The sequence below is a fragment of the Crassostrea angulata genome, chromosome 1 (genome assembly GCF_025612915.1).
Source record: "Crassostrea angulata isolate pt1a10 chromosome 1, ASM2561291v2, whole genome shotgun sequence".
Taxonomy (NCBI): domain Eukaryota; kingdom Metazoa; phylum Mollusca; class Bivalvia; order Ostreida; family Ostreidae; genus Magallana; species Magallana angulata.
This window is the reverse complement of record NC_069111.1, coordinates 28,431,851-28,459,452: the sequence shown is the minus strand read 5'-3', so window position 1 is coordinate 28,459,452 and position 27,602 is coordinate 28,431,851. Positions and strand designations below refer to the sequence as shown.

Sequence of the window (27,602 nt, the reverse complement as noted above, 5' to 3'; positions counted from 1 at the left end):
TGGCCCGGAGTGCCATTTTTTGATTCCTTGAAGAATATTAGAAGTCATAATGACATTTTTTTAAATTAAAAAAAGACAATTAAAAGAATCAATGTGAAAGAGTAAATTGCAGTACACAAAGAATCATAAATATTAAAAGTATAGAAATAGCAAGTACATGCAATGGGTACCTTCTTTTATACTATTTTGGAAAAGGATGACTGCACGTAAGGAAATTTAAAACTTGCGACAAAATATAATTATGTAAGAAAAGGGACTTTTCTTCCAATTGAAGGAATTGCCAATGTCTTAACTGCAACTTTATGTAAATATTTATAAAGTTAATATTAAGAAAGAACGAAGGCTTTTTCATAGGTTGGGGGGTCATTACATTTTCCTAAATTTCCGTAGGATAATGAGGATCCCACTTTTTTACTGGCTTAATACATACTCAGCGCATGTTTGTCTATTGTTCTCCTTTTAATGGTAGTTGTAATCAATATTGTAGAGATGAATTTGTTCCGCTGGGCAAGTTTAATGGTTGCATAGTGTAATATTCCTCATTCTCTTTTATACGAGGGTTGTTCGGAAATTATTGAGACATTTACTCTTACTCCCTTGTGAAAAAAGATAAATCATTGAAATTTCACCAGAACATAACCCAGGGTTTATTAACGTAACATTTTTGAAGTTGATGATATCATTTGTTCATTCCTGGTAAACTAACAAACTTGTTTACATCCAATGATCCGGCGCAACCACAAACTCATCGCAACGTCATTTTAACGTTTACCTTGATATTATGTTATAAACACCTTACAAACGAACGGAAAACATGAACTATTCGTCATTTTACATCTTTTATTTTTATTTTGAAATGGCAACAGTTTCATATATTTTCCATTCTTCATTTTTGTGTGAAAATAACAAGTTATTTCTTTTCGAAAGTCAACTTACTGTGATTCTTCTCAAACAATTATTCTGAATATATCTTAGAGTTGTTAAAATCAGTTTGTGCGAAAAAGTACTTGATATTTAGTCCCTTTGTTTTAATTCTAGTTAAACAATCCGAAACAAATCTGATTAATTGAAGATTTTGACCCTTTCCCATCGAATAGGTTTTTAAAGCAATTTCTTGGCCTAAAAAGGTCTTCTTCCGAGGTTCACACCAATTTTATGTATATTCACTGCGCCGCCTTGACGTCAAAATTTAATAAACCGTCTCAGTCAGATTTCAATTGCTTGGTTAATATTTAAGTACTCTCTTCGTATTTCAACTTGAACACTAGTTAAACGTACACAAATGTTAGTCACAATAAATAGCAGAATGAACATACATAACTTAATTTCTCTTATCAAGAATTGTAGGTCTAACAACACTTAATAAAAAGATGTTTAACTTTTTCAAACTCCGAGTTTGTGCCTGTGCCTGGTACCCCGACCACAGACTTGTTTATGTACTATCATAAACCAGCTATTAATATTTTTGTAGTATTACTTTGTTCATTTATTTGATTATGTTTCTTCAATGTTCATGCCAATTTTAATTAAAGTCCGCCGCTTGGAAAGAGAGATACATGTATTTGTGTTGTCTCAATAATTTCCTTACAACCCTTGTAATGTTTATCAACACATGTTTTCCTCTTTGAGATTTAAATGATAGACGTTTAAGACTTCTAGGCCCTTAAAACCCTTCTCTACGTAACATAGAAAATTATTGATTTTAATAAATAACTATAAAACAAAAGAACGTCTATAGTGAATTAAAAATATTATGAAAAAAAAAAATGAAAAAATATAGACCCCTCTTGGCCGTAATTTGAATGGTCAGTCATTTTTTTTTGCTCACCTGAGCTGAAAGTTCAATTGAGCTTTTCTGATCACATTTTGTCCGTCCGTCCGTCTGTAATCTTTCACATTTTGAACTTCTTCTCTAAACCACTTGTCCATTTTCAACGAAATTTGACACGAAGCATTCCTATAGAAAGGTGAAAATAAATTGCAGAATTGAAATGGCCATTTTTTATTCAAAGCAAAGAAAACCTTGAAACTGAACAAAGGGGTCAAATTAAAAAAAATTCTTCTCAAGAACTACTGTGTCAAATTCAACGTAATTTAGCCTAAATAATCATAAATGAAAGAAAAACTAAATTGCAACAATTATGGACAATTATATTCCAAATTTGAGTTAATTACGTAAATGATAATAAAGGGAGGGGGGGGGGTCATTCAATTTATAATTTTGGGTTCGGTATACATCTTGCGTAGAATCTTCTTATTTTTAGTAAAAATATTATTCCATGTAGGTTCAGGTGCCAAAGATTGAGTATTTGCAAAAATAAGTGTAAAATTCGGATATTTATTTTTTGCTCATCTATCGAGGGGCCATATATCCTTTCAACGCCCTTAAAAAACATTGTTGCTGAGGTGAGCGATGCGGCCAATCAGACTTTTGTTCTACCTGTCACATTTTTTGAAAGAATGTTTATGGGACAGTCCCTTTATCTCCTTATCTGGACTGTTAAATTGTAATGACTGCTTGTTGTAATGTACACCAATCTGGGCATTCTCTATTTATTTATATTGTTTATCATAATATTTCTTCTGTTTGATATATAAATGATCAAAGTTCTATGATTCTAGCCCTTTAAAACCCCTAATTACGTGATACATAGAAAATATCATAATTCATGGTAAATAACTATAAGATGCACATTTTTGCTTTTTTATCATATTACAAAATAATCCAAAGTAAACAGCCATGGATGAAAGACGTAAGAGTCCTTTGGACCCCAAATGTGAAGAGCTAGCCCTATTTTACATTGAAAAAAAGTCTATTGATTCTGAAACTTTACTGTCTATCAATATGTGAGGTACTTGGAGTATCAGTGTTTGAAGTATGATTTATAGACTGCATACAACAACAGAACTACCAACCCCAACAACAACAGAACAAACTGCATAATATAATACATAAGCAATAAGTTTGAAAAAATCCTATGGTCAGAAAGTATTCAATGTACCAGGCTAGAATTTTATGTGTTAATGCATTATTTAAACCATAAGATTTGTTTTCAATTATAAATATTTCATGATTATTAAAATATTGCGAATTGTATACAGTTTCTTGTCTAAAGTTTATCAGCTATAAAAAGATTTTTTTTATTTAGATAAAATCCTCTCCCTCTGATGAAAAATTTTGCTAAAGTATTTCTGTTTTTAATAAGCAATGTAACATTTTTTGAAATATCTACTACAACCAAAGCTAACTGAAATGAAAACTAGTTGTAATCAACAGATAATATTTCATTCGTCTTGCAAAACCTAAGGCCGATTAAAATGTTTTTAAGGAAATACATGTAGAACACATTAATTTGATTTTAAATAACTAAATAGAAAAACAATTAAGTTTTAATATATTATTACAGTAGAAAGTACACCTACTACAAATACAGAACAATCAACAACTACAACTGAACAAACAACTACAACAACAGACTTAACAACTTCAACAACAGAACCAACAACCACTACAACAGAACCAACAACCACTACAATAGATACAACTACAACAGATCCAACTACAACTACAATAGAGTTAACAACTACAACAACAGAACCAACAATTACTACCACAACTACCACTATTACAGAGTCAACAACCACTACAATAGAACTTACTACAGCTACAACAGAACCAACAATCACTACACCAGAGACAACAACCACTACAACAGAACCAACTACAACTACAACAGAGCCACCATCCACGACAACAACTGCAGTACCAACAGAATGTCACTGCTTAACGTCAACAGAATTAACAACTTCATCTACTACAGCAGAACCCACAAGTACTTCATCAGAACAAACAACCACCACAACAGACCCAACAACGGTGTGTAACTGCTTAACATCAACAGAAGTAACAACAACTACATCTGTAACTACATCTACTACAACAGAGCCAACAACGACTTCAACAGAACCACCAACCACTTCAACAACAGGACCAACAACTACTTCAACAACAGAACCACCAATCACTACAACAACAGAACCTCCAACCACTTCAACAACAGAACCAACTACTATTCCAACAACAGAACCTCAAACCACTTCAACAACAGAACCACCAACCACTACAACAACAGAACCACCAACTACTTCAACAACAGAACCACCTACTATTTCAACAACAGAACCTCCAACCACTTCAACAACAGAACCACCAACCACTACAACAGAACCTCCAACCACTTCAACAACAGAACCACCAGTCACTACAACAATAGAACCACCAACCACTTCAACAACAGAAACACCAACCACTTCAACAACAGAACCACCAACCACTTCAACAACAGAACCACCTACTACTTCAACAACAGAACCGCCAACCACTTCAACAACAGAACCTCCAACCACTTCAACAACAGAACCACCAATCACTTCAACAACAGAGCCTCCAACCACTTCAACAACAGAACCACCAACCACTTCAACAATAGATCCACCAACTACTTCAACAACAGAACCACCAACCACTTCAACAACAGAACCACCAACCACTTCAACAACGGAACCTCCATCCACGTCAACAACAGAACCACCAACCACTCCAACAACAGAACCACCAACCACTCCAACAACAGAACCACCAACCACTTCAACAACAGAACCACCAACCACTTCAACAACAGAACCTCCAACAACATCAACAACAGAACCACCAACCACTTCAACAACAGAGCCTCCAACCACTTCAACAAAAGAACCACCAACCACTTCAACAACAGAACCACCAACTACTTCAACAACAGAACCACCAACCACTTCAACAACAGAACCACCAACCACTTCAACAACAGAACCTCCATCCACTACAACAACAGAACCACCAACCACTACAACAGAACCACTAAACATAAGTACGACATGCATAAAACATCATGTTTGAAAACTAAGTTATTAAAGAAATTAAGTAGAAAGAATAAAATGCATTTAACAAAATGTTCCTTATTGGTGCGTTCTTATGAAGTGCTTAATTTAGTTTAATGTACAATAATTTTAGATTTTCAAAACACAGGGTTTTCTTGTAGGTTTTAAAGCAATTGTAAAAATCGATGCAGTGTATGCTTTTACGACAACCCCCGAGGCTGATATGGAGACAGCGGTATTTCAATGTTTTTATTTTTTTATGTATCTTATATCATGAAGGAAAAAACTGCATTTACCTGTATTTTTAGTCCTTTGAAATTATGTTTATTGGGAAGTTTTGCTCAATCAGTAGCAAAAGATTAAAAATGTACTACAATTTGTAGACAATGGTCTATGACACCGACCACAACGTTTTATATTGAAAAAAATTAAGAATCTTCTCTGTTTTCAATTTATAAATATTCATTCATTTTGTTGTAGTTTAGAACAGTATTCAATAGCACCACGGGATTTTTACGTATTGACGTAATTAATGTAATGTAAGTTTGAAAGTTTTGATATCACTACGAAATCATACAATATCAGTGATCTCAAATCCAGGAATGATAAGCAGAGATTCACATTTAGTAACTTATGTTTACCCCTCTTATGAATCTGCATTGCTTACAGTAATTTTTAAACTCTAAGCTGCCACTTATTTATCATTTAATCTAAAATTGCCAAAAAAGAATTATCATTAGAATTGCAATTACATTCAACATGCATGAAACAAAAACAACAGTTTGAAAGATATCAATGCTTTATGTATCATTATCTTTATGTCAGAAACGGAAGTATTGTTACTGATTTCAACGTCGTTGTTGAGTTATCCTCTGAAGAAGAAGCACAGCGCGACCTGGCAAAGATCTATCGACAGTTACTGACAGGCGAAGTTAAAGTCCATTTCAACAGCCAAGATTACTCTGTGGAGGAGTTGACAATTACTAGCAGGAATGGACAAAACACATGTAAGGAGCAATGTTTAATAGTTCTTTAAATCATTATTGCGCAATGAAATTATTAAATTAATCTTAAACATTGAATTTTTGTTTAGCGTTCAACTCTTCTGTTGACATTTGTGCCATATTCATCAGTATCAACGAATGTTCATTTGGAGTTTGTTTGGCAGTAGGGGAAGATCCACAATGCATGTAAGTAAAAAAAAACAAACTTCATAGAATATAATTGAAACGTGAAAGCAATGGTGTATAGCGATCTAAGTTCGCTGATTTAAAATGCATAACGAAAATACGATGTGCATAATATATGTAATAATTAATCAAGGTTGCTTAAAACTTAGAAATTAATATTTTATATTATCAATTCTAACTTAAATTTCAGGAATGTAACAACCACAACAGATATGACAAGCTCGGTAACATATACTGCAACTACAACAGAGCCACCAACAACTACAACAGAGGCACCAACAACTACAACAGAGCCACCAACAACTACAACAGAGCCACCAACAACTACAACAGAGCCACCAACCACTTCAACAACAGAACTACAAACCACTACAACAGAGCCACCAACCACTACAACAGAGCCAACAACCACTACAACAGAGCCAACAACCACTACAACAGAGCCACCAACCACTACAACAAAAGAGCTACCAACAACTTCAACAACAGAGCCACCAACGACTTCAACCTCAGAACCTCCAACCACTTCAACCACAGAACCACCAACTACTTCAACAACAGAACTACCAACCACATCAACAACAGAACCACCAACCACATCAACAACAGAACCACCAACCACTACAACAACAGAACCAACCACTACAACAACAGTAACAACGACCACTACAACAGAAATAGGCGATATATTTTCATCAACAACAACAGACCCTTCAACCACTGCAACAACAGATCCAACAACCACTACAACAGAAACACCAAACACAAGTACGACATGCATATATAAAACACTACATGTACGAAAGTCATTTAAGAAACTAAATATAAAAAATAAAATCATATGCATCTAACAATATTTTTCTTATTGGTGCGTTTTTTATGAAATGCACAATAATTTTAGATTTTCAAAATACAATGTTTTCTTGTAGGTTTTAAAGCAATTGTAAAACTCGATGCAGTGTATAATTATACGACAACACTCGAGGCTGATATGAAGACAGCGGTACTTCAAAGTTTTTATTTTTTATGTATCATATCATTAAAGAAAAACTGCATTTTTCTGTATTTTTTGTCCTTTGAAATAATGTTTATTGGGAAGTTTTGCTCAATCGATTAAGGATTTGCTACAATCTGTAGACAGTGGTCTATGACACCAAAAATAAAGTTTAATATTGAAAAAAATACGAATCTTTTCTGTTTTCAATTATAAATATTCATTCATTTCGTTGTAGTTTACAACAGTATTCAGTAGCACCACGGGATTTTTACGTGTTGACGTAATTAATGTAATGTAAGTTTAATAGTTTTAATAATGCGTTATTCACTACAAATTCCTACAATATCATTTATCTCAAATCCAGGAATGATAAGCAGATATTCACATTTATTAACTTATGTTTACCTCTATTATGAATCTGCATTGCTTACATAATTATTAAACTCTAAGCTGCCACTTAAAAATCATTTAATCTAGAACTACCAAAAAAAATTATCATTAGAATTGAAATTACATTTAACATGCATGAAACAAAAGCAACAGTTTTTGAAAGATATCAATGCTTTATATAACATTTTCTTTATATCAGAAACGGAAGTATTGTTACTGATTTAAACGTCGCTGTTGGGTTATCATCGGAAGAAGAAGCACAGCGTGACCTGGCAAAGATCTATCGACAGTTACTGACAGGTGTAGTTAAAGTCCATTACAACGGCCAAGATTACTCTGTGGAGGAGTTGACAATTACTAGCAGGAATGGACAAAACACAAGTAAGGAGCAATGTTTAATTGTTTTTAAAATCATTATTGCGGAATGAAATTATCAGATTAATCTTTAACCTTGAATTTTTGTTTAGCGTTCAACTCTTCTGTTGACATCTGTGCCATATTCATCAGTATCAACGAATGTTCATTTGGAGTTTGTGTGGCAGTAGGGGAAGATCCACAATGCATGTAAGTAAAAAAAACAAACTTCATAAAAAAATAATTGAAACGTGAAAGCAATGGTGTATAGCGACCTAAGATCGTTGATTTAAAATGCATAACGAAAATACGATGTGCATAATATATGTAATAATTAATCAAAGTTGTTCAAAACTTGGCAATTAATATTTTATATTATCAATTCTAACTTAAATTTCAGGAATGAAACAACCACAACAGATATGACAAGCTCGGTAACATATACTACAACTACAACAGAGCCACCAACAACTACGACAGAGCCACCAACAACTACAACAGAGCCACCAACAACTACAACAGAGCCACCAACAACTACAACAGAGCCACCAACAACTACAACAGAGCCACCAACAACTACATCAGAGCCACCAACAACTACAACAGAGCCACCAACAACTACATCAGAGCCACCAACCACTACAACAGAGCCACCAACCACTACAACAGAGCCACCAACCACTACAACAGAGCCACCAACAACTACAACAGAGCCACCAACAACTACAACAGAGCCACCAACCACTTCAACAACAGAACCTCCAACCACTTCAACAACAGAACGACCAACTTCTTCAACAACAGAACCACCAACCACTACAACAGAACCAACAACTAATACAAGTACGACATGCATAAAACATCACGTTTGAAATTCTAAGTTATCAAAAAATTAAGTAAAAAGAATGAAATGCATTTAACAAAATGTTCCTTATTGTCACATTCTAATGAAATGCTTAATTTAGTTTAAATGTACAATAATTTTAGATTTTTAAAACACAGAGTTTTCTTGTAGGTTTTAAAGCAATTGTAAAAATCGATGCAGTGTATGCTTTTACGACAACCCCCGAGGATGATATGGAGACAGCGGTACTTCATTTTTTTTTATTTATCTTATATCATGAAAGAAAAAACTGCATTTACCTGTATTTTTTAGTCCTTTGAAATAATGTTTATCGGGAAGTTTTGTTCAATCAGAAGCAAACAATAAAGGATATGCTTCAATTTGTAAACAATGGCTTATGACACCAAAAATAACGTTTAATATTGAAAAAATTACGAATCTTCTCTGTTTTCAATTAATAAATATTCATTTATTTTGTTGTAGTTTACAACGGTATTCAGTAGCACCACGGGATTTTTACGTGTTGACGTAATTAATGTAATGTAAGTATAAGAGTTTTGATAAAAATGCGTGATTCACTACGAAATCCTACAATATCATTTAACTCAAATTCTAAGAATAATAATCAAAGATTCACATTAAGTAGTAACTGATGTTTATCCCTCTTATGAATCTGTATTGCTTACAAATTACAAAAATTATTAAACTCTAAGCTGCCACTTATTGATCATTTAATCTAGAATTGCCAACAAGAATTATCATTAGAATTGAAATTACATTCAACATGCATGAAACTAAAATAACAGTTTGAAAGATATCAATGCTTTAGGTATCATTATCTTTATGTCAGAAACGGAAGTATTGTTACTGATTTCAACGTCATTGTTGCGTTATCATCGGAAGAAGAAGCACAGCGTGACCTGGCAAAAATCTATCGACAGTTACTGACAGGTGTAGTTAAAGTCCCTTATAATGGCCAAAATTACTCTGTGGAGGAGTTGACAATTACTAGCAGGAATGGACAAAACACAAGTAAGGAGCAATGTTTAATTGTTTTTAAAATCATTATTGCGGAATGAAATTATCAGATTAATCTTAAACCTTGAATTTTTGTTTAGCGTTCAACTCTTCTGTTGACATCTGTGCCATATTCATCAGTATCAATGAATGTTCATTTGGAGTTTGTGTGGCAGTAGGGGAAGACCCACAATGCATGTAAGTAAAAAGAAACCAAACTTCATCAAAAAATAATTGAAACGTGAAAACAATGGTGTATAGCGATCTAAGATCGTTGATTTAAAATGAATAACGCAAATACGATGTGCATAATATATGTAATAATTAATCAAGGTTGTTCAAAATTTAGCAATTAATATTTATATTATCAATTCTAACTAAACTTTCAGGAATATAACAACCACAACAGATATGACAAACTCGGTAACATATACTACAACTACAACAGAGCCACCGACAACTACAACAGAGCCACCAACCACTACAACAGACACACCAACAACTACAACAACAGAACCACCAACCACTTCAACAGAGCCACCAACTACTTCAACAGAGCCACCAACTACTTCAACAGAGCCACCAACCACTACAACAACAGAGCCACCAACCACTACAACAACAGACCCTCCATCCACTTCAACAACACAACCACCAACCACTACAACAAAACCACCAAACACAAGTACGACATGCATAAAACATCACGTTTGAAATAATAAGTTATCCAAAAAATTAAGTAAAAAGAATAAAATGCATTTAACAAAATGTTCCTTATTGTCACATTCTAATGAAATGCTTAATTTAGTTTAATGTACAATAATTTTAGATTTTTAAAACACAGAGTTTTCTTGTAGGTTTTAAAGCAATTGTAAAAATCGATGCAGTGTATGCTTTTACGACAACCCCCGAGGCTGATATGGAGACAGCGGTACTTCATTTTTTTTTATTTATCTTATATCATGAAAGAAAAAACTGCATTTACCTGTATTTTTTAGTCCTTTGAAATAATTTTTATCGGGAAGTTTTGTTCAATCAGAAGCAAACAATAAAGGATATGCTTCAATTTGTAAACAATGGCTTATGACACCAAAAATAACGTTTAATATTGAAAAAATTACGAATCTTCTCTGTTTTCAATTAATAAATATTCATTTATTTTGTTGTAGTTTACAACGGTATTCAGTAGCACCACGGGATTTTTACGTGTTGACGTAATTAATGTAATGTAAGTATAAGAGGTTTGATAAAAATGCGTGATTCACTACGAAATCCTACAATATCATTCAACTCAAATTCTAAGAATAATAATCAAAGATTCACATTAAGTAGTAACTGATGTTTATCCCTCTTATGAATCTGTATTGCTTACAAATTACAAAAATTATTAAACTCTAAGCTGCCACTTATTGATCATTTAATCTAGAATTGCCAACAAGAATTATCATTAGAATTGAAATTACATTCAACATGCATGAAACTAAAACAACAGTTTGAAAGATATCAATGCTTTAGGTATCATTATCTTTATGTCAGAAACGGAAGTATTGTTACTGATTTCAACGTCATTGTTGCGTTATCATCGGAAGAAGAAGCACAGCGTGACCTGGCAAAAATCTATCGACAGTTACTGACAGGTGTAGTTAAAGTCCCTTACAATGGCCAAAATTACTCTGTGGAGGAGTTGACAATTACTAGCAGGAATGGACAAAACACAAGTAAGGAGCAATGTTTAATTGTTTTTAAAATCATTATTGCGGAATGAAATTATCAGATTAATCTTAAACATTGAATTTTTGTTTAGCGTTCAACTCTTCTGTTGACATCTGTGCCATATTCATCAGTATCAACGAATGTTCATTTGGAGTTTGTGTGGCAGTAGGGGAAGACCCACAATGCATGTAAGTAAAAAAAAAAACAAACTTCATCAAAAAATAATTGAAACGTGAAAACAATGGTGTATAGCGATCTAAGATCGTTGATTTAAAATGAATAACGCAAATACGATGTGCATAATATATGTAATAATTAATCAAGGTTGTTCAAAATTTAGCAATTAATATTTATATTATCAATTCTAACTAAACTTTCAGGAATATAACAACCACAACAGATATGACAAACTCGGTAACATATACTACAACTACAACAGAGCCACCGACAACTACAACAGAGCCACCAACCACTACAACAGACACACCAACAACTACAACAACAGAGCCACCAACCACTTCAACAGAGCCACCAACTACCTCAACAGAGCCACCAACTACTTCAACAGAGCCACCAACCACTACAACAACAGAGCCACCAACCACTACAACAACAGACCCTCCATCCACTTCAACAACAGAACCACCAACCACTACAACAAAACCACCAAACACAAGTACGACATGCATAAAACATCACGTTTGAAATAATAAGTTATCCAAAAAATTAAGTAAAAAGAATAAAATGCATTTAACAAAATGTTCCTTATTGTCACATTCTAATGAAATGCTTAATTTAGTTTAATGTACAATAATTTTAGATTTTTAAAACACAGAGTTTTCTTGTAGGTTTTAAAGCAATTGTAAAAATCGATGCAGTGTATGCTTTTACGACAACCCCCGAGGCTGATATGGAGACAGCGGTACTTCATTTTTTTTATTTATCTTACATCATGAAAGAAAAAACTGCATTTACCTGTATTTTTTAGTCCTTTGAAATAATGTTTATCGGGAAGTTTTGTTCAATCAGAAGCAAACAATAAAGGATATGCTTCAATTTGTAAACAATGGCTTATGACACCAAAAATAACGTTTAATATTGAAAAAATTACGAATCTTCTCTGTTTTCAATTAATAAATATTCATTTATTTTGTTGTAGTTTACAACGGTATTCAGTAGCACCACGGGATTTTTACGTGTTGACGTAATTAATGTAATGTAAGTATAAGAGGTTTGATAAAAATGCGTGATTCACTACGAAATCCTACAATATCATTTAACTCAAATTCTAAGAATAATAATCAAAGATTCACATTAAGTAGTAACTGATCTTTATCCCTCTTATGAATCTGTATTGCTTACAAATTACAAAAATTATTAAACTCTAAGCTGCCACTTATTGATCATTTAATCTAGAATTGCCAACAAGAATTATCATTAGAATTGAAATTACATTCAACATGCATGAAACTAAAACAACAGTTTGAAAGATATCAATGCTTTAGGTATCATTATCTTTATGTCAGAAACGGAAGTATTGTTACTGATTTCAACGTCATTGTTGCGTTATCATCGGAAGAAGAAGCACAGCGTGACCTGGCAAAAATCTATCGACAGTTACTGACAGGTGTAGTTAAAGTCCCTTACAATGGCCAAAATTACTCTGTGGAGGAGTTGACAATTACTAGCAGGAATGGACAAAACACAAGTAAGGAGCAATGTTTAATTGTTTTTAAAATCATTATTGCGGAATGAAATTATCAGATTAATCTTAAACATTGAATTTTTGTTTAGCGTTCAACTCTTCTGTTGACATCTGTGCCATATTCATCAGTATCAACGAATGTTCATTTGGAGTTTGTGTGGCAGTAGGGGAAGACCCACAATGCATGTAAGTAAAAAAAAAAACAAACTTCATCAAAAAATAATTGAAACGTGAAAACAATGGTGTATAGCGATCTAAGATCGTTGATTTAAAATGAATAACGCAAATACGATGTGCATAATATATGTAATAATTAATCAAGGTTGTTCAAAATTTAGCAATTAATATTTATATTATCAATTCTAACTAAACTTTCAGGAATATAACAACCACAACAGATATGACAAACTCGGTAACATATACTACAACTACAACAGAGCCACCGACAACTACAACAGAGCCACCAACCACTACAACAGACACACCAACAACTACAACAACAGAGCCACCAACCACTTCAACAGAGCCACCAACTACCTCAACAGAGCCACCAACTACTTCAACAGAGCCACCAACCACTACAACAACAGAGCCACCAACCACTACAACAACAGACCCTCCATCCACTTCAACAACAGAACCACCAACCACTACAACAAAACCACCAAACACAAGTACGACATGCATAAAACATCACGTTTGAAATAATAAGTTATCCAAAAAATTAAGTAAAAAGAATAAAATGCATTTAACAAAATGTTCCTTATTGTCACATTCTAATGAAATGCTTAATTTAGTTTAATGTACAATAATTTTAGATTTTTAAAACACAGAGTTTTCTTGTAGGTTTTAAAGCAATTGTAAAAATCGATGCAGTGTATGCTTTTACGACAACACAAGAGGCTGATATGGAGACAGCGGTACTTCATTTTTTTATTTATCTTATATCATGAAAGAAAAAACTGCATTTACCTGTATTTTTTAGTCCTTTGAAATAATGTTTATCGGGAAGTTTTGTTCAATCAGAAGCAAACAATAAAGGATATGCTTCAATTTGTAAACAATGGCTTATGACACCAAAAATAACGTTTAATATTGAAAAAATTACGAATCTTCTCTGTTTTCAATTAATAAATATTCATTTATTTTGTTGTAGTTTACAACGGTATTCAGTAGCACCACGGGATTTTTACGTGTTGACGTAATTAATGTAATGTAAGTATAAGAGTTTTGATAAAAATGTGTGATTCACTACGAAATCCTACAATATCATTTAACTCAAATTCTAAGAATAATGATCAAAGATTCACATTAAGTAGTAACTGATGTTTATCCCTCTTATGAATCTGTATTGCTTACAAATTACAAAAATTATTAAACTCTAAGCTGCCACTTATTGATCATTTAATCTAGAATTACCAACAAGAATTATCATTAGAATTGAAATTACATTCAACATGCATGAAACTAAAACAACAGTTTGAAAGATATCAATGCTTTAGGTATCATTATCTTTATGTCAGAAACGGAAGTATTGTTACTGATTTCAACGTCATTGTTGCGTTATCATCGGAAGAAGAAGCACAGCGTGACCTGGCAAAAATCTATCGACAGTTACTGACAGGTGTAGTTAAAGTCCCTTACAATGGCCAAAATTACTCTGTGGAGGAGTTGACAATTACTAGCAGGAATGGACAAAACACAAGTAAGGAGCAATGTTTAATTGTTTTTAAAATCATTATTGCGGAATGAAATTATCAGATTAATCTTAAACATTGAATTTTTGTTTAGCGTTCAACTCTTCTGTTGACATCTGTGCCATATTCATCAGTATCAACGAATGTTCATTTGGAGTTTGTGTGGCAGTAGGGGAAGACCCACAATGCATGTAAGTAAAAAAAAAAACAAACTTCATCAAAAAATAATTGAAACGTGAAAACAATGGTGTATAGCGATCTAAGATCGTTGATTTAAAATGCATAACGAAAATACGATGTGCATAATAAATATAATTTTATATCAAGTTTGCTCAAAACTTAGCAACTAATATTTTATATTATCAATTCTAACTTAAATTTCAGGCATGTAACAACCACAACAGATATGACAAGCTCAGTAACATATACAACAACTACAACAGAGCCACCAACAACTACAACTACAACAGATCCACCAACCACTTCAACAGAGCCACCAACCACTTCAACAGAGCCACCAACCACTTCAACAACAGAACCACCAACCACTACAACAGAACAAACAACCACTATATCAGAACCAACTACCACAACAACAGAACTAACAACCACTACAACAGAACCAACAACTACTACAACAGAACCAACAACGACTACAACAGAACCAACAACGACTATAACAGAAACAACAACAACTACAACAGAACCAACAACTTCTACAACAGAACCAACAACGACTACAACAGAACCAACAACTACTACAACAGTATCATCGACTATAACTACCACTATTACCACATCAATTGGTAAACTCATAAAGTGTTTCTTCATTTCAAACTTATAATTACAAGACATATATATATATCTGGAAGCAATTAACATATTAATGACTTACATGTATTGTTATTGTTGGATGGCATACAGATTTGGGGGAAATGTAATGTTGAAATTAAGTTCATTGTTAAAAAAAAACAGTCAAAAGTTTAATCATTTATTGTGTGTATCTTTTACCTAGCCTCATTGTTAATAAAGGAGTGTAAATCCTTATTAATTCTTTATTTTTAGAGACCAGATTTTCAAGCAGTATAAAGTTCAATGGAACTAACTCAACATCTGTTAAAGAAGATATGAATAGTTCGGTAAGAAATGTTTAATTGTTCCTTTAACAAGACACTATTTTGAGTGTTTCACAATTATTTTGAGATCAACTTAAAATATTTTTCTATAAACTTATTTTGTTATATGTTGCTTTTTTTAGCTCACACAAATATATAACGGTGTAAGTGGATTTAAAAGAGTAGAAGTGAAAGATGTAAGGTAGGTTTATAATTATACTGTTATTGAAATGCATGAAATACCTTCCAGATTCTAATATCTTTTAGGCATTAATGTTTAAAGATATAAAAGCGCATAATAAAACATTTTTTTACTTGATATACATGCGTTACTAATTAGGTTTAAAGCTAAAATAAACTGCGCTATTTTTTCTTAGTCATTTTTGCTTAGAGTTGATTGAAATCCAACACACCATCACGCACACAAAAGAAAAAATAAAGCAACCATAAAGGAAAACGCTTTAAGGAATAAAAAATATGGGTTTATTCTGTTCGTAATCCTTTAAAATGTAGGTCTGGCAGTATCATTGTCGAATATGATGTATTTGTGGATTTGTCGTCCGCCGACCAGGCACAGGCAGACATAACAAACATAGTTTTCCGCTTCCTATCCTTGGAATTGCAAATCTCCTACATGAACCAAACATTTCCAGTAGACGAAGTGAGTGTGACAGACAATTATGGAGCCACACAAAGTAAGTGATTCGTGCTTTTGATATTTTATTAATGTAATAGCATCTGGTTTTAAATTTTCTAGATTATTTATTACGTTTAAAGCACAGAAACTAAAAATAAAACCAAAAATTTATTATCGTTGCCTGTACCTTACTGTTTCAAATAATGAAGTTTATAACTTGAACGGAAACCCATGTATTTTTTAAGATACACTATCTTGAAGTGTTCGAGCAATCGTGTACTCGATGACTCGATGACATACATGTAGTTTGTAAATACTGAAAAATAAAGAAGTCTAGCTTTGTATTTAGATTTTCGTTTTCCTTTGCAAGTTAAACATCTAACACATCTTGTTAAAAGCACATAACATTATATATAATTAAGAATAGATGGATTTCGAACCCATATGTATAAATTCATATAAAATAACATCGATACGTCAACATGTCAAGACAGAATTCAAGCAATAAACTATTTTCATCGAAAATTTAACCAGACACTGTTTTTATCATAAGATATATAATTTTGCCATTAATGATTTGATTAATCTATGTTTCACATTTGAGAAGATGTATATATATTTTCCCTAGACATCTTGGGAATCAATTAATTGCTGACCTACTCTGGGACACCAAAAGAATGTCCAATCAAGGATATGTTATTACACTTTGAAATGATACAATCATGGTTGACGAGCACATATGTATACCTTTGGGAAATTAACTCTTGATTGTTGTCTTGCTGTACTTTATTTCAAATAGGATTTGATTTGCTAATAGCATTTAAATCTTCCAGGCATAACAAGAGATATGGACAACTGTACCATCTTTACTGCGCTCCAACCATGTCCTTCATATATGATCTGTACAGTAAATGGAAACAGTATTAGTTGTGTGTAAGTTAATTTTGAAATATGAATGTATAAATGTTTTGGTTATTTACAATGAGCAGCTACATTGTAATAAGATATCGATATCGATAATTAACATATTTTAATCTCAGTATTATGTATAAAAAGTGTAAACGTGAATGATATAAACAAATTTTTACTCATTGCTCTTTCGGTGTAATCAAAGACAATAAGATATGACTGTGCCATGTAAGTATGACTGTAGCAGTAGGGGCTATGTTATTCTTTCTAGATTTTGGGAGAAAACTTTCTTATTATTTAGCGATTAGAATATATCAACCAATCTTTGATTATATTGTGAGAAGAACATATTCTCATAAAGTGTATACCCGTATCCAAAGAGGTACAATGTTGGTTCCAAATTATTCAAAAGTGACCAGAAAAATGACGATAAAAATTTATTGGTTCTAGCTAAAATTCTCCATTGGCATTTTTTTGATGAAATATTAGGCTTCAAAAATTCATAGTTTGAATTGTTGAATATGTTACCTAGAAATAAAACCTCAGAGCAACCTAGCACTACAACTACAACGGAAACAACAACAACGACAGAAACGCCCAGTACGACAATGGAATCCACCACTACAACCGAACAAACTACTGTGACATCAGAGTCGACAACTACCACTACAACAGAACCTACCACAACAACGATAGAAACGACAACAACCACAGAACTTCCGACAACAACAATAATAGAAACCACTACCACCACAGAGGTACCGACAACAACAACAATAGAAACAACTACCACCACAGAGGTACCGACAACAACAACAACAACAATAGAAACCACTACCACCACAGAGGTACCGACAACAACAACAACAATAGAAACCACTACCACCACAGAGGTACCGACAACAACAACAACAATAGAAACCACTACCACCACAGAGGTACCGACAGCACCAACAACAACAGAAGCTACTACCACCACAGTGGAAATTACCACAACCACAACAGAAGCTACCACCACGACAACAGCTGAGCCAACAACAGTGGTGCCACCAATAAATAGTATGCAGTTATCAATTACATGCTTAAAATAAAAAAAAAACTAGAAGGTCAATGTTATTATGTTTTAGTATGTACATGTATACATATGGTCATGAATAAGAGTTTTGGTTTATGTAAGATATTGAAAGGACTGCGAACGATAGCATTGTCTAGCCGCCTAACTAAAAGTCATTTTTTGAAAGTTGTCTAATCAAAGTTTTTTTTATATAATAATGTAAACATTTATGTATATTTTTAAAATAGCTCATTTTATAATAGAAAATAACGGAAAACGGAAACGTTTTTAACCACCCCCCCCCCCCCCCGTGAAACAAAAATTCCTTTCGAGGGGGTTTTAATTATTGTTATTTAGCATATATTTACCAAAGGGTTTGTTGTTTAACGGGGGGGGGGGGGGGGGCATATGTCCACAGAGCGAAATACATTCAAAAAAGAATTTTGCTCTGTAAATTTTCGAAATATAATTAACAGATATAATTTGAAATGAATTTTTACTTTAATATATATCGTAAATATGTTATCATTAAGTTTTTATGCACATATTGGCCGCTAAATAATATTTTCCTCACTCATAGAGACCGATTTCAATAAAAAAATTTAAGACCCCGCATTAGCAAAACTTTTGTTTAAAAATAAAAAAAATGATAACAAAGGTTTTTTGATAAAAAATTAATTAGGATTTGTTTATACCTTTTAGCAGAAAACTAGTTTTTGAATATCTGACAGAAATTTCGAAATATTTGGATGTACAATGTAGGCGGGAAACGGGCGTTAGCGTTCGCAGTTCTTTTTATTAGTGATTCAACATCTATTTTCATGCTTATTTACAAAAAATATTTAATTCAGATGCGCTAGCATTTGGTGATGTAGCTGGGGATTCTATGTTGACTGGCGATGATCGTTCGTCTCCAGCATTACAATCTCCCACATTGCTACAATTTGGAAATGGTCAATTGGGTGGATTTCACGAGGTTTACGTGAGTACATTTGGTTGAGGATCTTAACAGAACTGATTTAAAAGAGAATTAGGAGTGGGTATGACAAGATAAAACACGGTTACTCTTTTTTCTCAGATTGGAACAAATGGCATCATAGGACTTGGAGAGATATATAATAGCTTTTCAATTGAAGAGATGACTTCATTTAGACTAAGAGAACGTAGAATTATCTGTCCATACTGGACCGACCTAATGACTTATGGAAGTGATTCAGCAGTTTACTACAATGTTTACAAGAGGTTTGGAGCATGTTAATTTCCTTTAGATATAAGTTGTATGAAAATGCCTGTTTCGATGCAACGAAACTATGTTTAGTTCGAAATTTGTCATAATGATATTCGGTTGTATAACAACAAATAGATGTTTTTCACCTAATTGTAATACAAATTAATCTAATATCAACTATACTTGCATTGCATGATATCGAAAATTTACGAAATAGATACGTCGGCACACCGTATTGTTGACATTTACATAACAAAGCTAAAAGTTCACAATAATTCTATAAATTTCACTACACTCTGCTAAGTTAGAATAATCTAACAGTATCTCAAGTGCCTTCGCCAGTTAAAATGTCTCCCATATACCAGTAATGTAGCTAAAAATTGCAGAATCGCTCCGAAACGATTATGGAGAAAGTTGCATTAAAATAACAGTAAAGTTATTCATAACAAACCATTTTGAGGCTGTAAATACCTTTTATCTATAAATTTTATCCATATTAATGAAGAATTCAGCATTTTTTAGGAGTTGATTTTAATCGACTCTCCTATGCAGTTACTCAGACAAACCGAAAGTGAAACAGTGTTTGGACCTCAGCACAAATCATTGCTGCTGACAAGACTTAGTTCTTGAAAATAATTGATGAATTCGATATAATGTATGCTAAAGCATCGTTTTTCAAGGAAACTTATTTATAAATACCGTGAAAATAGTCAGATTTTAAATGGTATAAACAATTTAAATATTTTTTGTAGTCGTATGTATTCCTACGCCAGGGTTCAATATAGTATCGTTCAACTCGACGCTCGGCGGTCTCCGTAAATCCTTTTCGGAGATTTACGGTGTCAGCCGAGCGTTTGGTTGAACGAGACTAGAGTTCAATATTGCTTGGATCCATACAATTTTCGAGAAATATTTCTTATACTGATACATAGTTTGATTGAATTAATTTTATCTTTGAATATTATTTAAAATGATTCATATGGGGGTTTCTCGACATTCTTGTCGAAAAAGTCTAAAAATTCATATTATAAAATTGTGCGTAATTCAAATTAAAAACTACATGTACTTATCATGCAAAATAACATATCATTAATTTTAAAATAAATAAACATCGACAAAATCAACTCCCGTGAGTTCTTCAGTACTTTGATTCACCTACGTTTTTTACTCGTTTTTTACTTGCTTCAATTTTTTTGACATTCGGAACTCTCTGGGTTTTTCAAACTAAATGCACTGAGTTAGAGTTATCTCTATTATATCTATTTTCTTTGATGACAGTATACATAACAGCTTTTTAATGAACTTTTACACGTATTTGTATTTTATCAAGATTGTAAAATCTATATAACAATAGACAGTACTCCTCCCATTTCTCGGTATTAAAGCCAAAAATTCAAGTCTATAATTTTAATATAGTAGTAAAGATAAAGTTGCACTGTACATAAAAAAAGAAGTATTATTGAAATTGTTGTAAAATGTTTGCTGTATGATAAAAACCCTTTCCCTTAGGAATCACCCCCCCCCCCCCCCAATAAAAACTACCTATTGCAACAGAAACCCATCCCCCATCATTGGAATATTGCCAATATAACGGAAAAGGTACTTTATAGCCTCTTTATTTTTGACTTGCAAATCAGTTTAGAGGGCCATATCTATTCACAATATAAGCAGGTATTTTAACGCTACATGATTACAGCGAAATTTAAGTAAAAAATCATTCATTTTTCTTTGAGATATTATACTAGTAACTCTTTTTATTTACAGTGAAAATACAGCTGATAGCAAGACTTTACATGAAGTAGACAGAATTATCCAAGAAACATTCAAGGATTTTAAAACATTCCAATCTTCAATCGTTTTCAAAGCAACATGGAAAAATATGGCGTTTTATGCAGACAGTTCAAAGGTATAAATATTGCAGTATTGTTTTTAAAGTACACAATTTGTTCTATCATTCTGTATTATTCTGTAATGATATTGTTGAACTTAAATCGTATCTACTAAATATTGAGAACAAGAATTTAACCAAATCTTCAATTGCGACGCAATGAAAAACTGTGTTGCAAGGCTTAACACTTTTTTTTCATATTTATTTTTTATACTGTGAACTTTGTTTCATTTTTAAAGCCAACATTTTCTTATATGGCAATATTTTAAAAAGTTTCTTTTTTATACTAAGCGTAGTAAAGGAGGGGGTATGCTGAATGGTTATGAATAAGATTAACCCTTGTAGAGATTTGGAGGAAATGAAATGATGTTCACATATATATCTAAGCTATTCAAAGAAGTATCTGAACTGAATTTTAGCCATTAGAAATATTTGAAAACAATGCTGTCTATTTTTCAGAGAATCTCTTTCCAAGTTCTCGTTGTATCGGATGGCCAGCATTTATTTAGTGTAACGAATTATCTCGACGTTGGGGTCAGTAATCTACCTGGAAGCCATGTTTCAATTGGTTACAGATACAAAGGATTATCTAGAAGAAATACATATTCATGGCAAAATGCTGCATTTAGAATGTCATCTATTCCCGGAAATACTGGTACGAAAACAAATATACATGTTAATTGAAAGTGTGGATGTTTTGCCTGAATACTTTAAAATCAAAGTATAAAATACCCAAGAGACGTGTTGGGTAAACTTTAGGTACTTACGTAACTATGCTCAGTTGTAAGAAAACATGCGTTTTAAAATCAGAAGTAAGAATTTCGGATTAATTATTGAAAATTGCGCAATGATAGTTGTATTTACTAGTATACTTGAATAATTGCAATAAACAAAAATTAACATAGACACGATAAAAACGCTTGAAAAATAACATAGAAACGCTAGAAAAAATACATGTGCCTGCTAAAATATTTTAGATATCCCTGTGTCATAAAGATTCTACAAAGCAAAATCAAAAAGAATTCGTATATAGCACTAATAGTTTGCCTTATGAATACTACCTTGATCTGTTATATAAACCAAAACCAGAATATGTAAAAGATCAAAAGGCTACGGTTTTTGGTTCCATACACGTTTTCAGGAACTCTAAAAATTAGCGCTCTGTAATTTTTATTGATTGAACAATGCAACCAATCAAGTTTGAATGTTGGTTGAAATATTCAAAAATTTGCTTTTCTTTTTTAAATTTATCCAGCTTATACAGGATTATGGGTGGAGAAATTGACAGATGATAACATTAGGATTAATCCACTAGAGAAAGAGTGCTACAGCTGGTATTCTAGACAGGCATTGACTCTGAGACCAAATGTTTGGTGGTTGACATGTCCTTGTAGTGGCAGAGGCATGAGGTTTTTTGGTTTCCGATTTTTCCTTCATCGGATTGAAGGAGACATTATATGTTACGTATCAATCACCTTTGGAGCAACTTTGGTATGCCATAATTGTTTTCCTACCACATTCGCTTATACATGTATTTTGTTGTGATTACTTGTTTATGATACTTTGCAAGACGAGTTTAGATTTTAACAAGCCTTTTCTTTCTGTTATGTAGGAGTGCTGTTATTCATATAATAGTTATTTCGGAATCATAGGCTCGTTAATAAGTCGGATTCCTGATACCGGCTCAACTCTGTCTGCCAATCCTTTCTTTCAACCTAACGATTATTATATTGATAACCTAAGACCAAAAGAGGCTTGCTGTGCATCTGGACATTGCGATTGGTACTACAGCTATAGACCAAGACCTTTTTTCTGTTTAAGGTTAATTCCAGTAAGAACAGGTAGTTCATTTTTTTTATAGCTGTGGTTAATCAACAAAAACAATCCCAAAAACTAAAATAAATCAACTTTTTTTTCATAAATGACAAAACGATTATTTAAGTAAATGTAACTGCAAGTACAAACATTAAGCTATTATACGTACATGATTCATACTTAAGATTTTACTGTAATTTTAGCCTGGTTCTGGGGAGATCCACATATCAACACTTTAGACGGTGGACAATACACTTTTAATGGTTTCGGTGAATACACAATGATGAAAATAGACCACAATGGAACACAGTTTGAACTCCAAGCCCGAACAGATTTAGCAACTACCGCCAATGGCACAACAATCAATGCGACAATATTTAGTGCTTTTGTAGCTAAGGATCATACAGGTTCAATAGTTCAAGTGGAAATGTCAAGAAACAGGGACAGTGAGTACAAATGCAAATTAGCCTCATTTTAAAAATCTTGTAAAAGATTTATTTGATTTAAAGGAATCAAAATCCTTTTGTTATTTACAGAGATGTATGTGCGTGCAAATGGGAGAGATATAACAACAAATATTGAGAGCGATCCTAATTTTATCTTAAGAACCGTCAACTTTACAGTGTCTGAAGATAATGGAACAGTTGAGGCATCCTTTGTTCAAAGCGGTAAGCATCTAAATAATGAAAATGTTATCATCGTCATTCGAGAAATAATTTTCAAAAAATTGATTCGACTATATTTTCATTCAAAAGATCAATTATCTTGGAAGAGTTCCTCGAGTTGAATGTGAATGCTAGTGTTTACGTGTTATAAAAGTGTTTGTATAATATAAATGTTCAAAATACCTGTCCATCTGCATCAATATCTGAAGATGTCGAACGTCACAAGTTTGAGTAATTCGTGCTCTGCCTTGATGAAATCTTACTTGAAACAAGAGAGTTGTTACCAAGCTGTCCCTCTTTTCTCTAGCTCACCAGAACCTTCGCTTTCGGTAAGCTTCTCTGATCACCCGTTGCCCGTCGTCCGTCCGTTTGTTCGTCTGTCTGTCTATCCTGTCTGTAAACTTTTCAAATTTACAACTTCTTTTCTGAAACCACCCGGACAAATCTAACTAATCTTGCATCCCTATGGAAAAGGAATTTTAGATTCTTTAAGAAGGCACAACTTTTTTGAAATGGGAGATACATGTAATTGCAATATAGTGAAAAAAGGGTTCAGGTCTTTAAAAATCTTATTTTTAGAACCAACTGCACCAGGAATGCTAATATTTACACCAAAGCTTGTATATATAGTAAATATTCTAAATTGTAAAATCGTGATCCCTGGACTTTAACTGTGGCCCAAAGAGGGGTTCAAAAATTATTCTTAAGAACTACAATACTACAATTTTTGAGATTACTATGCAAGCATCTCCATATATAGTGTAGATTATAGAGTATTAGAATTATAACCTCCGGAACCAGACTGGGGCTTAAAAAAACTTTTTTATAAGAACTACAATGCTACAATTTGTGATATTACTATGCAAGCATCCTCATATAATGTAGAATCCATATCGTAAAAAAAATGAACTCCGGACCAAAACTTAGGCCCCATGAGGGATTCACATATTTTTATAGAAATATATTGGAAAATCTGAATTTAAAAATAAAAAATCTTCATCTCAAGAACTGCAAGCTACATTTTGTGTGATTATTACGCAATCATCCTTAAAAAATGTAGATTCTAAATTGTTAAACTCGTGACCCCCTCAATGATACTAAATTTAACATACTAGGAAAAAATTAGGGATAATGTGTAAAAATATTTCTCTCAAGAACCACAATGCTACAATGTATGAGATTACTATGCAATCATCCTCAAAAAAGGTAGATTCTAAACTGTTGAAATTATAAACCTCAGACTAATAATTTGGGTACCAATAGGGTTTTACATAGAAATATATAGCGAATATGTTTAAAAATCTTATTCTCAAGAACTGCAATGCTATAATTAGTATGCAAGCATTCTTAGAAAGGGCAGATCCTAACATTGTTTAAATTGTGATCCTAGATTAATACTGGAGTCCCAAGAGGGTTTCAATGTTTAAATCTGAAGTATATTGGGAAAATATCAGAAACTGAAATTAAATTATGAAAAATGATAATAACAAACTGCCAACCATCTCAAAAAACTCATAATGCGAAATACAAATTCAGAGTAGAGCAACAAAGATCTAAAAAAAGATATAGGTGGGAGCAGGTGCTTAGAAGGAGTGAGCATCACCTAATACAATGAATTGTTTTTCAGGAAAGCGATGTGGCCAATGGGCCTATTGTTAATTCATATGTCACATATGTTAGTATGCATCTAAAAATAATCTGAAAATAAAACATTATTTTTTTTATAAAAAGTGTCGAGTGGCTTGGTGATGTCATTACAATCAGAGTTCGTTATAAACCCCAATGACATAACAGACAGTATTTTTAGGCACAACAGCTTTTAAGTTGCATCATCTTATTCAGAATATAAATACTATTAACATATCAACATTTTTATCCTTGAATAACTATAACCCATTCATTTTAGAAACCTCGGTATATCTAAGAAAAACTGATGTTTGTCAAAAAAGCATCGCTCTCTTTTGTTATTAGCTGAAGGACAATATGATACGTATAGTTATAAGGTACTTGAGTGGTATGAAAAAAAAAACTTTAGAAGATACAAAAGTAACACTTTATCTTATTGTACCATGTTTGTTTCAGCAATCACAATCAAATTCAGCTTAGGCGTCAGATTCTTAACTTCGGAGTCAATGGTAGATGAAAAATACAGTGGACAAGTTGTAGGGTTGATGGGAAATTTCGACGGAAATTCCACTAATGATTTCATTCTTCCAAATGGCACCATTCTGTATGGTAGTGAAGTAGATAGTGAGCGAAAAATCTACAATAATTTTGGACAGCAATGTGAGTATTTGCCTTAATGATGTTGTCTTCTTCACAAAACATCTGAAATTTGTTTCAATTTTATTTACAGAATGAAATTTTTGAATTTTTGAATTTTTTTTTAACGTCGTACACGTAAAATCTTACACTGCGTCGAACATTATGAAAATACAGAATACAAAACAAGTTGTTATTAAGTTTCACTGGGTCGATCAGTGGCTGCTCCTGAAAGGAATTTTCAAAGGAAAATAAATAAAGTAATAACATGTATGTATTAAAATGGGATATTAAAAACGATCATGTAAAAAACGTCTATGATTGAAAAAAATATTAATATGATGAATGTGATTTGATTTTTACAGGGTCGATTGACAGTGACAAATCACACTTTCATTATGATACTGGGCTGTCTCATGCTAATTTTACCCACCCAGAATTCGTGCCTTTCTACATCGACGAACAACCACAGGACAAAGTCAACCGATCCAGAGAAGTATGTGGTGGTGCCAGTGCCTCACAGGCCTGTATATTCGACTATCTTGCTACAGGTGACGAATCCTTGGCCAAATCTTCAGGAGATGACGCAGCAACCTCTGCAAGTGATACAGCATCTTTAGGTAATTATATGTACAAATAGACCTTAATAAATCCATTTTTTTCTTAAAAGTTCATTTTTTTTTCAATGTTGGTAAGCTTTTGTATTCTTTGTAAAACCTTTCTTTCTTAGAAAATGAGATTCCACAGATCAGTGGCGATTCCCAAATTAAAGCTAAGTTCAATGAGTCAGTAGAACTTAAGTTTAATGCAAGCGACGATGGAACGTACTCATACAAGATAATTCAACAACCGCTTGGATTTACCTTTGATAATGCCACTGGCATAGCAACATGGATTCCACAAGATACTGGTGTCACAAACATCAGGTACGAAATTGTTAAAAAGTTTTGAAAATTATAAAGATACAGATTGTTTTCTTTAGATATCTTAGGCCCAAAAACTACGCCTCTTTGTGTTTGGTATAAATATTTTAAATGGAATGAAATTGAACACTTTAGACAGTTTGATTATCATTTGCCAGAACACAAGGCACAACATATTTATTTTCATTATCCTGGAAAATATTCCGATGCTATGAGACGTCAGAATATTCCGTCGAAAAAAAATCTTGCAGTTACTGGTTGCAAATACAATGTATTGCA

At 32.8% G+C, this 27,602-nt stretch overlaps 1 protein-coding gene across 1 annotated transcript in view; it reads left to right on the top strand.

Moving 5' to 3' along the window:
• LOC128186545 (uncharacterized) overlaps window positions 1–27,602 on the top strand; it is a 66,179-nt gene that overhangs the window by 13,616 nt on the left and 24,961 nt on the right. The window contains exons 4-50 of the mRNA XM_052856368.1: window positions 3,408–4,910; window positions 5,082–5,155; window positions 5,401–5,459; window positions 5,746–5,927; window positions 6,014–6,110; window positions 6,301–6,878; window positions 7,040–7,113; window positions 7,343–7,401; window positions 7,697–7,878; window positions 7,965–8,061; window positions 8,252–8,694; window positions 8,867–8,940; window positions 9,179–9,237; window positions 9,546–9,727; window positions 9,814–9,910; window positions 10,102–10,397; window positions 10,570–10,643; window positions 10,882–10,940; window positions 11,249–11,430; window positions 11,517–11,613; window positions 11,806–12,101; window positions 12,274–12,347; window positions 12,585–12,643; window positions 12,952–13,133; window positions 13,220–13,316; window positions 13,509–13,804; window positions 13,977–14,050; window positions 14,287–14,345; window positions 14,654–14,835; window positions 14,922–15,018; window positions 15,212–15,633; window positions 15,893–15,966; window positions 16,086–16,144; window positions 16,456–16,637; window positions 17,413–17,512; window positions 18,021–18,547; window positions 19,394–19,524; window positions 19,621–19,784; window positions 21,535–21,676; window positions 22,118–22,313; window positions 22,914–23,149; window positions 23,271–23,499; window positions 23,677–23,919; window positions 24,010–24,141; window positions 26,221–26,424; window positions 26,766–27,020; window positions 27,131–27,326. Coding sequence (XP_052712328.1) covers window positions 3,408–4,910; window positions 5,082–5,155; window positions 5,401–5,459; window positions 5,746–5,927; window positions 6,014–6,110; window positions 6,301–6,878; window positions 7,040–7,113; window positions 7,343–7,401; window positions 7,697–7,878; window positions 7,965–8,061; window positions 8,252–8,694; window positions 8,867–8,940; window positions 9,179–9,237; window positions 9,546–9,727; window positions 9,814–9,910; window positions 10,102–10,397; window positions 10,570–10,643; window positions 10,882–10,940; window positions 11,249–11,430; window positions 11,517–11,613; window positions 11,806–12,101; window positions 12,274–12,347; window positions 12,585–12,643; window positions 12,952–13,133; window positions 13,220–13,316; window positions 13,509–13,804; window positions 13,977–14,050; window positions 14,287–14,345; window positions 14,654–14,835; window positions 14,922–15,018; window positions 15,212–15,633; window positions 15,893–15,966; window positions 16,086–16,144; window positions 16,456–16,637; window positions 17,413–17,512; window positions 18,021–18,547; window positions 19,394–19,524; window positions 19,621–19,784; window positions 21,535–21,676; window positions 22,118–22,313; window positions 22,914–23,149; window positions 23,271–23,499; window positions 23,677–23,919; window positions 24,010–24,141; window positions 26,221–26,424; window positions 26,766–27,020; window positions 27,131–27,326 — 9,376 coding nt within the window. The remainder of the gene's footprint in view (window positions 1–3,407; window positions 4,911–5,081; window positions 5,156–5,400; window positions 5,460–5,745; window positions 5,928–6,013; window positions 6,111–6,300; window positions 6,879–7,039; window positions 7,114–7,342; window positions 7,402–7,696; window positions 7,879–7,964; window positions 8,062–8,251; window positions 8,695–8,866; window positions 8,941–9,178; window positions 9,238–9,545; window positions 9,728–9,813; window positions 9,911–10,101; window positions 10,398–10,569; window positions 10,644–10,881; window positions 10,941–11,248; window positions 11,431–11,516; window positions 11,614–11,805; window positions 12,102–12,273; window positions 12,348–12,584; window positions 12,644–12,951; window positions 13,134–13,219; window positions 13,317–13,508; window positions 13,805–13,976; window positions 14,051–14,286; window positions 14,346–14,653; window positions 14,836–14,921; window positions 15,019–15,211; window positions 15,634–15,892; window positions 15,967–16,085; window positions 16,145–16,455; window positions 16,638–17,412; window positions 17,513–18,020; window positions 18,548–19,393; window positions 19,525–19,620; window positions 19,785–21,534; window positions 21,677–22,117; window positions 22,314–22,913; window positions 23,150–23,270; window positions 23,500–23,676; window positions 23,920–24,009; window positions 24,142–26,220; window positions 26,425–26,765; window positions 27,021–27,130; window positions 27,327–27,602) is intronic.